Source organism: Parasteatoda tepidariorum, chromosome 8 (assembly GCF_982258835.1).
Source record: "Parasteatoda tepidariorum strain Cologne lab strain chromosome 8, Ptep-v5.0, whole genome shotgun sequence".
NCBI classification, from domain to species: Eukaryota; Metazoa; Arthropoda; class Arachnida; order Araneae; family Theridiidae; genus Parasteatoda; species Parasteatoda tepidariorum.
In genome coordinates, this window is record NC_141762.1 from 45388044 (window position 1) to 45401556 (window position 13513).

At 26.8% G+C, this 13513-nt stretch overlaps 1 protein-coding gene across 1 annotated transcript in view; it reads right to left on the reverse strand.

Moving 5' to 3' along the window:
- Positions 1–13463, reverse strand: part of LOC107449131 (116 kDa U5 small nuclear ribonucleoprotein component) — a 32433-nt gene extending 18970 nt beyond the window's left edge. The window contains exons 1-13 of the mRNA XM_016064570.4: positions 13319–13463; positions 10528–10657; positions 9460–9613; positions 9157–9235; positions 8140–8215; positions 7009–7074; positions 6881–6916; positions 6710–6800; positions 4413–4495; positions 4160–4326; positions 2794–2985; positions 1424–1514; positions 1144–1279 (exon numbers count right to left, since the gene is read on the reverse strand). Of these exons, the coding sequence (XP_015920056.1) occupies positions 1144–1279; positions 1424–1514; positions 2794–2985; positions 4160–4326; positions 4413–4495; positions 6710–6800; positions 6881–6916; positions 7009–7074; positions 8140–8215; positions 9157–9235; positions 9460–9613; positions 10528–10647 (1291 nt within the window). The 5' untranslated portion in view covers positions 10648–10657; positions 13319–13463. The remainder of the gene's footprint in view (positions 1–1143; positions 1280–1423; positions 1515–2793; positions 2986–4159; positions 4327–4412; positions 4496–6709; positions 6801–6880; positions 6917–7008; positions 7075–8139; positions 8216–9156; positions 9236–9459; positions 9614–10527; positions 10658–13318) is intronic.
- Positions 13464–13513: the final 50 nt, after the last annotated feature.

Genomic DNA, 13513 nt, shown 5'->3' on the forward strand with positions numbered 1-13513 from the left:
TGGCAATTGAAGTAATTTGTAGCCAGATTACTTAAAACTTTATGTTAGTGATGCAGTGTTGGTTTTATTTCTGGCTATAGTATTTATCGATAAATAGACAATTTTCGACTATCTTTCCATGCTCCTAAATGTCGGCACACATTCACTGAATTTGCATTGAAATTGAATTTGAATTTGCAGACATGAGGACTGGGGGTTGTTAGAGTTCTCATGCCACCTCACTCCAACCCTTGAATCCTTTTTGGAAAAAAAAAATAATCATTTCATTATTACATTTGTTCTCTTTAAAAATTGTCTTGCAAAAAAATTTTAATGGCTGAAATATATGACTTGAAGACTATGCTCTTTATATGACACCACCGAATAAAAATAAATAAAATCTTTTCATCGTACCTTGCTAAATGAAAGAATGTATTTGATTTCTGCCCATTTTTCTGTTTAAGATAGACATGCAATTTTTACGATCCTCTATCATTAATGATTCAACAGTATTTAAAAATCTCAATATAACACATTTAGGAAAAGTTTTCCCAGTGATGAAATAAATTAGGTTAATTGTAATACTTTGTAACTGAAAAGACAATTTTCCTCCCAGTGCAGGTGAAAAAGATCATCCGAATGAAGTCACAGACACAGTCTTTCAAAAAAGTTATATGTGTAATGTGATCTTGATGCAGTAAACTCCTCAACTCAATACTAAATTTTTAATATTTGATCAAAAAATTAACTCGAGAGTTATAAAATTAGAAAAGTAAAAGAAACAAACTTTTGAAAAATGAATAGCTCTTGGACAATATGCACAATATTGCAAAAATAAATATGAAAATGTTTCATAACTCAATACTTGAAAAAATTAATAAATACTTCAATAAAAATTCTCTAACATTAAAATAAAATTTTAAAAACTCATTTACAAATGTCAGACCTTTATGTGAGAGACCATCCACAACATGTTATAACTAATTAACCACAAGCTTCACATATTTTCATAACTGAATTTATTCTATAAATATACTTATATTACTCAAACTTCTAATGAAGAGAGATGAGTGCAATTCAATATTGATTGTCTAGATTAAGTCACCCACAAAAAGCCCAAAGCAATGTAAGTTATAACTTAACACATTCTTTATAATAGCTTACCATTGAAATCGCCGACAAACTTTGAGTTGATAAGTCTTAACAGTGGGCGAACATTTAGCTTCATTTCAGACTTAGTTAGTTTAATTGAAAGTTCATCTAACAATTGTGGTAAAGATGAATCAACATCTCCAACAACCTGCAAAAATCCATAATGGTGATTTCACAAATATAAACAATATTGTATAAAACTAATTAAAATTAATTATATCTTACAAAGTGAAAATTTCGTAAAATAAAACTTTTATAAACAAATACAAAAAAAAAAGCTATAATAACAAACCTGAGCAAATAATTTATAAAGAGGTTCTAAAATGAACTCTACAAAGCTCCTTTGTACTGTACTGTGAGGTGCTTTCCTAGTAAATTTACGCCTGTAAAAAAAAAAAAAAAAGAAGATTCAGATACAAATATGTATTTAGGTTGTAGTATAGGGAGAAAAAAAATACACACGCACACACAATCGATTGCTAATTAATCAAGATAAAGTAATTCAGGTCAGTTACACACACACACAAAAAAAAAAAAAAAAACATTTTTTATAAGTTAAAAAAAAGTTCATTCTATAGTACAAAATACTTTTAACATGCTGATTGTTATTCACAATATGTTCTTCGTTTGAAAATTTTTTCACAGTATAAGTAGTAAACTATATTTCTATTTTATTCTTTTTTTTATTTATTGTATAACATTTAAGGTAATTATAAATCTAAATATAAAATTAAAATTTATGTCCATTTTTGTTTCTTATTTAGTAGTTAAAAATAAATGAAAATTAACTTTTTATCATTTTATTTTACACAAAATAGAGAGGATAACTGAATCTCTTTTTTCTACATTGTATTACATAATAAATAATTATGCAATTTAAATAGAACACTAAAACTTATGTGTATTCTCTTCTTTTACAATAATTAAAGTAATTAATTAATAATTAAGCTATAATTAATTTACATTAATTAAAGTTACTCCTTGTTTATGTCCACTTAAAGCTGAACATTGTATATGGATTAATATTTCCAATAAAGCCTTATGTAACAACAACATTAATTAAAGTTCTACTGTATAATAATATTTTATATTGTTTTAGAGTTTTTTTATCAAAATTTACATACATTCTATAATTTAAAGAAATTATTATTCAGAATGAGGCATCTTTCAAATCCTCTTAGTTAATCCAATCAAATGTATTATTATTTGATGCTGTATTTCTAATAAGTGATATCAAAATACTTAATGATTAGTTATTAATGAAATGAATATTAAATGAATAATTTGGATTCATTAACAAATATAATTTTATTGGGTCACCGAAATGGGTGCTTTCTTATATTGATGATTATATATCTGAACCAGGACAACAACTTTTCCAAGAACACAAAATTTAGTAAAACATTTTAATTTCACTAGAATTTCAAAAATTATGCAGCATCAGCTCTTCAAAGTGCCAAAAGTGGAAAATAATAAATATATATATTTGTACTATGTCTAAAATATGTTGCATTATGTTTTTCCTTTTCTGCTTGAAAACATGAAAACAGAACATTTAATTAAAAGCTAACACAGATATTCAGAATAAAATTAACAAATTCAGCCAAGATAAAGTATATTTATAAAAAAGTAAATTTTAATTAAACATGGAAAAATACTTACGTTTTGCTATTAAAATATATATCACCCCATAAACGTTTTGAAAAGTCTGGAACACTAATTCCACCATAGGTTTGTGCATACATGTGAGCAAAAGATCTCAGAGTAAAACACAAACTATATTGAGAACTTGCAAAACAAACATTTCCAAGAAGGGGAGAAACTTGTATGGGCTCATTATCATCAGCATAAGTGCTGTAAGGGAAAAAAATGGAAAATATATTATCTTTCACATATATATACAAAAAAAAGTAAATATTATAAAACAGAAATATAATAGAGATAAAATGCCCTACGATAGAAAACCTAAACCATACATTCATAATTTTACAAATCTATTATTTTTCTGACATTCTAAAAACTAAACTGTGTCAGGATAATTGATACTTAGAAATTAATAACATATGTTGAAAACATCAATATTTGAATCTAATATTTAAAATACCATCAGAAAGAGAATTCAATGCACTACATATTAACTTTTTAAAAACTAATGTCTCCATTTGCAAGTAAAAATGTAAAAAAATGAGACAATAACAAAGGTACAGGAGTATACATGCGACAATGAACAATAAGTAAAATAATAATACTGGGTGACCACTAAAACGAATAAAAGAAAAATTCCCAGACTGATTTTATTAGAATTTTCTGAACTTGTAATTGTTTGCACAAATTATATAATTAATGTTTCAGTTATGTTTTAAAAAATACATTATAAAATATTTATACTTGCCATTAAAGTTTAAAATAAAAAATTTTGTTTAAAAATACATAACTAAATCTTTTGGAAAAAATATTAGACTTAAAGGCACATCAAATTCAAATTAATTCATTTTCCCTAACGTTTTATATTTTTTAATTAATATCACTGATTTTCCTAGATTGACAAAATTGTCTGATTTCAATCTTTTGTAGTTACAATGTAGTATTTACAGTACAGTGACCTAGAACTAGACTGTGGATAATTTGCTCACTGCACCAACTGATGTTTCTTGCACAAAGTGATTGATGATAATGCCTACTTATAATACTGGAATGAAAGCCTATCTTTGGAATTTAAAGCTTTTAGATCTTGTTTCCATGTTACATGTTAGTTCAATATCAGTCCAGTAAGAGAGCCATCTTTCTTTTGAAAACAGTTGTAGTCTAAAGACTGATTAAAGAAATTCTGAAAACACTACTGGCAGTAGATGAATGATTGCATACATGATTATTATCATCTGACGATACATATATGATTATCTATATTTCTCTTAAAAATTAAACATAAACAATTATAATAAGATAAAACTAAACAAAATACTGCAAACAAGACATAAAGAACAAGACATATAAATTCAAATAATTGGTAAAAGTGAAAATGTTAAACCTTAATAATCCATTAATTTCTTCAACTATATGCCTCAATTTATAGTAAGCATCTTGGGGAGGCAATTTTAATTCCAGCATGAGCCTATCTATTTTATTGATGCATATGCAAATTGCAAGTTTTTCTTGAACTGCATGCTTAAGTAATCTCTCAGTGTTCAGCATCACCTAAAACACATTTAAGAAATACATCAAAAGATAATAGATGAATACTGATACTTTGAATTCAAAATAGGCAGAGATATATTACTTACACCTTCTGCTGCATCTACGAAAATTATAACACCATCACTAAGCCTCATTGCAGCAGTCACTTCATCAGAAAAATTTACATGACCTGGAAATAAAGCTGATAAATAAATGCCTAAGTGAAAAAAAAAACAAAAAAAAAAACAGTTATCTTTGGCAATGCAATTTTCGATACCCTGTTATGACAATGTTATATGAGGAATATTCCTAAAAAGCTTGCGTAAATGAACAGATGAAAGCTATCACAAATTTAGAGCTGTTGAAAGATTTTAATGCACATAAAACTTAAACAATGCAGGAAACTGAAATCTTTAGGTCTTCCACACGAAATGTCATAAGGGCCTTTTTTTAAAAGAGATCTTTTTAATAGACAATGTTAACCAGGTTTAATAAAGGGTCAAAGAAAATACCAAGACAATATTTTTGAAAAAAAATCAGAAAATTTTTGTAGTAGTTATACCATATTAAAACGGACAAATTAAAAAAGGCAAACTAAATTGCTTGCTCCTGTAATGTAAATTTGTCAACAGAGCTACATTTTTATAAAGATAATGAACTGCTGGTTTCATTCCTTTTTTCCATTCATTTGGTCTCCAGTTGCAAAAAAAAAAAAAATTATAAATTTGAAATAGTTTGTCTAATAAGTCTTGAAAAATGATTAAACAATATTAATAATTTATATCACATAACATTTATTAACAACCATTAAGTAGAAATAAGTTATATATATATAAGTTATATACTATTACAAAGAAAGGGGAAACATTAAGTTAAAATTATATTACAAAGATATATAACCAAAAAGATTTCAAGACAAGGATTTCAATTAAAGGAGGAAAAAATATGTAGGTATATCAAGAATTTATCTGACATAGAAACTGACAAGTTTAAAATAAAAATAATTTAGGTATGGATATGATAAAAAACTTTGAAACAGTAGCTTAAAATGACATTTGCGAGATATATAACATCAGAAAAAATTTTTTCAATAGCAATGTAATTAAAATTAAAAAACTTCGAAACAGTAGTCTAAAATAACATTTGCGAGATATATAACATCAGAAAAAAAATTTCAGTAGCAATGTAATTAAAATAACAACAATAATTAAAAAAAATTAATACATATTATTACAAATAGAAATAGCAAAGATAAGCAAACACAACTACAATATATATATATGTAGTATATTTTTAGTCATCATGTCAGATTTTTAGTTATTTAAGGCAGTTAATTAGTTATATAATAATAAGTTTATAGTTATCATAAGGAGTTCATAACTTCTTTAATCAATCAATTTTAAAGTAAGGTTTCAATAATTTTGAAATGGAAACAAATTGACATTGTACTAAACTGTTAACATTGTACTAAAATAATACAGTGGGTGATCCTCAAATTCTATGTTATGATTACTATATTGTATATTGGAATCAGTCCTTTTAAACAGATGTAAAAGAAAAATAATATTTATAAAACTACAAAACTTCAATCTTTGGTATTATATTTGTTAAATATAACAAATAATTAAATAAGTATATGACTATTGAATTGATGAGATAAAAATTTGATAATGTATACTTGTTAATTGAGTAGTGTTTCTATGAAATGAATGAACAGCTGGAAAGTTTGAAATAAGGATTCCTGCAAGTAGGGCTATATGCCTGAATTATGTATATACTTGTATTTAGTGAAAGTCGTAAGTTTGAAGCATCAAATTTTTATGATTTTCATTAACATTATTAATTAAAATTAAAGGATGTTAAATTGAAAATTAAAATCTTTTGATTCTTCCATTCAGATATTTAAAATCCAAAATTGTGTTTGCAGAAAATGTGTTATTTTGAAAATACACCAAAGTCAGGAATATTAGGACATTTATTCAAATTATTATTTATTTAAAAATGTTGATTTCTAGACATACACATGGTCCCGGGAGTATTGGATAATCAACATTCTTACATTACTGCTAAGTAATACAGAAAAGAAAGGGGAAAAAAATCAGTTTTAAAGGCTATTTATATGAAAACCTTTAAAATATCAAAATAAGAACAAAATAAAAAGCATGTATGATGAAAGCAAGGTAAAACAAACAAAATGGAAAAAATAAAAATACTTAAAGAGTAGAAGATAAGCCAGTAAAAAAGATCAACAATACATTTCTTAGATGATTTAAATATAGTTTTCAGCTAAAGAAAGGAGAAAAAAAAGTTTTTTTTTCTTTTTTCAAAATAACAAAGTTTATGGATTAATAAATTTTTACATAAATATGAGGAAAATAAAAGCAAGAAAAAATTCTTTATATACCAGGTGTGTCAAAAACATTCATAAGGTAAGATTTTCCTTTCAGATCTGGTAGAACAAATGTTACAGGAGTGGCTTTTATACTAACACCTCTCTGTTAGAAAAAAAAATAACATCATTAAAACAATGCAGCTAAACAAACAAAGGTTTAAAAAATAAATGAAAATGATTTACCTCTTGTTCCGTATACAAAGTGTCAGTATAACGCAACTGAAAAAGTATACAATACCATTAAGATCTTATAAATTACTAAAATACATTACATAATAATTTAAAATTCTAACAAAATATTTATCACTTACATTTGATCCTTCACGAGCTCTTAGATCAGGATGAGTTTGTTCAATTAGGCAATCCACAAAAGATGTCTGCGGTAAATGAAATAAAAGTTAATTCTAAATAAAAAAAGCAGTCTTAAACAAAAAATTACTTAAAGTAAATTAAATAATGCTATAACAACAATGAATGTTACACTTATGTAAAAAAAGGAAATATTTCGAGGAGTCACAAGCTAAGATTTTACCTACATACAAATAATCATATTTAACCACCAACTGCTCAGAGGTCTAGTTATCGGGAAAAAAAACACAGACACACGTACACTCAACAATGGTCAAGCACCCAGACTTATTTTTCAGGACTTTGTCCCTTAATGGTCACGGTAAGAACGCCACATAATTATGACCCCAGTCAAATGACGTGGACAGTTTAACACAAGCAATGTGAGAGATGCCTTGTCCAACCGAGTCAACGGAACACTTTTCACAAATATAATTAAGTGAACAATTTCCACAATATTTGCCTTATAAATTATTTATTTGAAATTTAATCACCTATGACCTCCCACTTTTTCACAAAAAAAACAACTTTTTTTTTGACTTCAGCAGTAAATTTTTAAACTTTTCTTAATGCTATATCTTGATGATAGAAACAAAAACCATTGTAAATATATGACATTTTATTTTCAGCATTGATGATGGGAAGAAAAGAAAATGGTTAAGTTAATGCTTTAATGTAAGAATTATTGTTTTGTACATTTGATTTAAAGCTATTTCCCCCATTACATTATGTAAATAATTCAAAAGTTCATATGAAACATTTTGTTTGAACTCTCTTGTGCTAAGACTTTTAAAGTGTTAGAAAAATTACCAACCAAAAATTCTACTACTCAATAAAATATTTTGCAAAAATTGTGATAGTTGGCAAACCTGAATTTAGTGACCAACAATATAAACAACAGTTCCTTCCAATATTTCAGATGACCAAAATGTAAATGCAAAATCTAACTATGCAATGTTTGCTTTTGATTAACTAAATGCTTCATTAATAAAACTAATAATTTTCTCTGTGTCATCTGCTTCAAGTCCTAGAAGCATGATCTGTGACTTTATGTAGCAATAAAAATACATGCAAGAAAGAAAAATTTAAACAACCTTTCCATGGTGAAGATGGCCAACTACTGCAACATTGCGAATAAGATCAGTATTATCCATTAAATCAGCCAGAAATCTGAATAACAAAATATGCTTTATTTAAAATAGGCAGTGAAAATAATATTAAAGAATAATGTCAACAAAAAAGCTAAGCAAATAAAATTTATATAATACTTGGAGAAAATAAATTTGTTAAGCCAGTTTTTAATAAAATGCAGAAAGTGAAGAATTTCTTTTTATAAGCATTTAGAAGGAAAGGGGAAAACTAAATAAGGGCAAGCAATATATTTTTTGCCTAAATCTTTTTCTCTTTTATCACACAGTATCAAACAATTTAAATTGTATCAAATCATCATGTGATGGAAGATCTAGTCATTAATACAATTTTAATAAATCTTCATTAAAAACAACTTACTTTTCACACTTTTAAGATAAATATTTTCTTGTAAAAAACCCCCCAAATATTAAGGAATTGGCATAAGACAACATACGAAGCAGTGCCAAACCATTGCATAAACAGCAGATAAATTCAAACCTTTTTATTAACGTTAGGTAGCAAGTCTTTTGTTAAGACAAAATGTGAAATCTCTATTTTGTGCTTCATATTGCATATAAGTGTAGTAATCACCAAATTTACTAAGCATTTTTTCTCTCTACAAATGTTTTCTTGAAACACTTTACTTATCCGATTTTTTTTTTTTTTTTTTGAATTTCAGCAGCTTTAATATCTATTGCATTAAAAAACAAATCACAGATTTATTTAATAGTCAACAGGACTTTTAATTTACCAACACATTTTAAGACTCAAAAACTAGAAATGGTTGAATTCTGTGAGCTGACTGGCTGGTACTCAATATGTATGTATGGAAACATAGGCTGCCGAATTTCACAGTACATTCGCTAAACAGTTCAACATAATGTGTTTCTTTGTTATATTAAAACAGGAAATGAGGTAACTAAAAAAAGAATACTTAAAACAGTTTTGATATTCACTGAATTATTTAAACATTTTCTTACTCTAAATTGTATTTTGTGATAGGTAAATCTTGCTCCACATAAGAAAACTTTTTTCTTTTCACAGGTGCAATGATAGGCTCTATAAAAAAACAACAACTTTATTTAAGTTATTTAAAATAAAAACATTTTTCCAACATTTAATATAAATCATTATCAAATTTGAAGTGACAAACAAGTTTAGAAAAATGCCAAATTAGGCAAACAAAATGTATAAAGAAGACTTTATATATTAACGTATAATATAATATCATGCACAAATAAAGTAAAAATAATTTTTGATAAAAAAAAAATAATTTAACACACCAGTTAAAGCTTGAGTATCTTCTTCTTGTACTATAGTTTCTACATCAGGACCATAAACTTCTGCCGCAGATGGATAATATTTTTTATCTTCATGTAAAACTATTTGCATCTGAGGGATTTCATCATCATCATGGCCTTCTTCCATTGCTTCATCCTGAATTAAAAAATTTAGACAAATATTAAATTTGCTAAAGCGCAAAAAAAAAAGAAAAAAAATCTAACGCAAACTTGAGATTTATGTGTAACAAAAAAATTTAAAAAATACTTTTAAAATTTGAAGACTATATTAATGTTTCAATAACTTTTAAAACATATGATAGAAGCCACAATTATAGTGTTAGAACAATCTAGAATTTGCTTACACCACCTAACAAAAACATATATTTTGTGCTATTTTGAGACTTTAAAAAAAAAAAAAATTAATTGCAATGAGGAATATTTATGAGAAAATCAAAACAGTTACACAGTCACACATTTTAAGTAAAATATAGCAAGACTTTCTAACCTTTTGTTGAAGAAAAATAAATAAAAAATAAACATTCTTTAAATTTCTTTTATTTTCTAATATTTATGTTTTTTAAAGAAATATTTTCACTAACAAACATTTTCTTAAGCTCTTACTCTAATTTCTTAGTTTGAATTTGGCATTTCCTCCTTTTAAGTATAGTTTAATTTTCTTTTCTGTTCATCAATAGATGATAAGACTTATAAAACACATTTAAGTGAAGAAAAACGCAAATACACTTTAGGATTAAATTTATAGTAAGAAATTAATTGAAATTAAAAATTTATAGTTTTCCTCCCATTGATGTAAATAGACTTAACTTATATATATATATATATTTATTATATGGAGAATTAAATTACAACTTTTATGGGTGAAAAGCAAGTTTTAATACTTTAAAGATTACTATTGAATTAAAATCAGACTTAAGAGCAATATATTGATACATTAAAAGAATTTGTATAAATGATTAAAGAAGGTAATTAGGGTAATCAGTTCATTCTATAAAAAGCACTATAATATTAAAAATATAAATGTTTCGAAAAAGGTAAATGGAAACATGCTTCATTATAGTCAATAGCATCAGGTTCTTGTCTCTCATAACTTTCTTCCTCCTCTTCTGAGTCAGTATCAAGTTGGGGTCCGATGTAATTTCCAAACTCATCATAGAGGTCAGCATCCATTGTTCAGTTTCTGGAAACAAACAAAAATAAATTAAATTAACTGTATAATATTTAAATAGTTAACAAAATTATCATAAAGGGTGTGGTTAATATAATGAGTGATTGGATCATTCTCTGTATTGAAACTGGGTGCTCAATAAGATCCATATCATATAGTAATTTGTATCATAAATATGCACATAAAACCATTTGTTATCAGGAAAATTTTAAATACAAAAGGCATCAAAGCAAAATTTAAAAAAAAAAAAAAACAACAACAACTTAAGATGGAATTTTCTTTTTCTTAAATACACAAAACGTGACTTGTCATGAAAAGAAAAAAGATGAAATGAAATAATAACAATCTTTAATAGCGTGTTGGAAACCATGTTGTCTCCTGCAAAGAGAAATTGGTGCAGCCTCATAACCAGCATTATATTGAGACATATAGCACAGGATAAAAATTATACACTTAGATTTCAAAACATATATTTAAAAATGGTATGGTTATTCTTTAAAAAATGTGAATAACTCCTATCGGTTTTCATCGATTATGACTTAGAATGCGTACTGAAGCCTATAAAAAGATTTTTTGGTGAAAGTTCTGTTGCCTGATCTAAAAAGTTTGTTCATGGAAGAATGAACATCTGAGTAGATAATTGATGTAAATGATCTTTTAGTGAATTTGAGCATGATTGAGATAGCTCTCAGAAAAAATTTATTTCTTCTAGGATACTGGAAGACACAGGAAGAAATTCAACTAACTGGAAGATACGGAAGAAGCAAAAGTGACCAAATTGTTTTGTGATTAATATAATAAAAATAGTTTAAATTTAAACAAATCTAGTTTATTATGGTAAAGAAGAAGTTTTCCCTTTTACTTTAAAAAAGAAACAAGCTATTTTTCATATTAGAATCAAACCTTAATTTAATGAACTTGAAGGGAGACACGGTTCACTTTCCCAACATTGAAAATTCGGGACATCAAAAATTTAGAACAATTTAATGAAATGTACTTAACTATATATATTTAACATAGTCAGCATAGCTGAATATAGTTATACTTCACTATGCTGACAATTTGAAAGTTGTATAAGAAGTTGGTTGGTTGGTGTCGTATCCTCTATTGAATCACATTTCATGGTGTGCTTAAATAGTTTTTGTTATTTCTATGGCATTAAATGAATACAAATCCTCTTCTGTGGGGTAGTTTAAGAGGTGAAGGCCTGCAGTGACTGCAGGGCAGTTAAAAACATGATATGGTGTCAGTTCCACATTAAGATAGTTGCCACAGTTTTGATATTTTCTAGTCCCATCCGCAGAATTTTCATGTTTTCATGATGTTTTGTTCTTAGTCTGATGAGAGTAGTGGCTGTCTTCCTATCGATGTCAAGATTAGTTATTTGATCGTGGGCTTTGATTTTCAAAGGGGTGAATAGTTTTGACTTTGCAAAAGCATTTGCATCTGCCAACGTGGTTGGAATTGTATTTTGATTGAGATCTCTGGCATTTTTAGCCAAGGAATCAGCTATTTCATTGAATTCTAGGTTCGCATGGGCAGGAATCAACTGCAATAAGCATTTTTTCCGGAGACGCTGAAGTTGTTCTATGATAATCAGGATTAGGTATAAGAAATATTTACTCTAAATAAAGTTACTTTAAGCATCATCAATATTTCACAGTGACCTATAACTTAGCTTTTTAATTTGATTTTATGTTCAGTTGAAATTCTTCTATTTTGTCATTGTCGTTTATTGTACTTTTCATTGCTGTAACTTCTTTTACAGGGTATAGCAAAATAAACTTGGACTTAGTTATTACATCAGAGAACAGAAGTTAATTAGTTTCTTTTTCATTTGTGTCAACCATTTTATTCTTATTCTCCTTGTCTATCACTTTAACTATAAAATATCTTATAATATATCTCTCAATTTACCTACTGTTTTTAGCTTTTTTTGCAAAGTCAAGAGAAAAATTTGATATTTTATAGTTATAGTAGTAAGGAAAACGATAATGCTATTATAGTTATAGCGTCCATAGTTTTTTGTTTGTTTTTGGAAACCCAATTAAGCTATATAAAGTGAGTCGATTTTTTTCCTGTGCTTACTCCATTAATTTTTGTTAAGATTCAAAATGCATTTTATTAGGTTTATTAATTTTGCTTACATTATGTTAATTGCAATTTTATTAAGTCTTGGCCGATGGTTCATTGTTTTCTTATGTTTTATTGAAATTTCTTTGTTTTAGTCGCCATTCCTGTTTGCACGGTGTTCCGCGCGAACAGGAATGGCGCCAAACAAAAATTGCCAATTTCGCCAAGGGGGTACCCTCAAAATATATTTTTACCAAACTTTAAAAAAAGGGGATTTTTTTGTATCGGGAAATTTTATAGTTGCTAGGTTGTCGCATATACCGATATGGAAATCTTTCTAAGCGAGCTAGTTAACCTGCCCACATTCATTGTGATTTTTGACAACTAAAAATTTAACTAAGATACTAAAATCTAGTGTAGAAAAAGGGGAAATGTTTTTTTCATGTTATTAGACTAATATTTGTTTCCTTTTTAATTTTAAAACTTCAATTCATTTCCTTTCATATGTTTCAAGACATAAATACATTTCGAATCACATACGATACATTAAAATATCAATATTATAATATATGAGAGATCAATAAAATTGTCTAAGAATACCTGATATTAAATAAATCGCATATAATTCAATAAATAGCAGACAAAATGGCAAATTGTTGTAAACAAACGTCGGCTAAATTCACAAAATTAAATAAACAATTATTTCATTCACTTCACTTTAGCAGAAAGCAAGGTATAGTGCTCCTGATTGGTGCTTCTAGCTTATTAAGTAAAAAAAAAAAAAATATCTGAGCC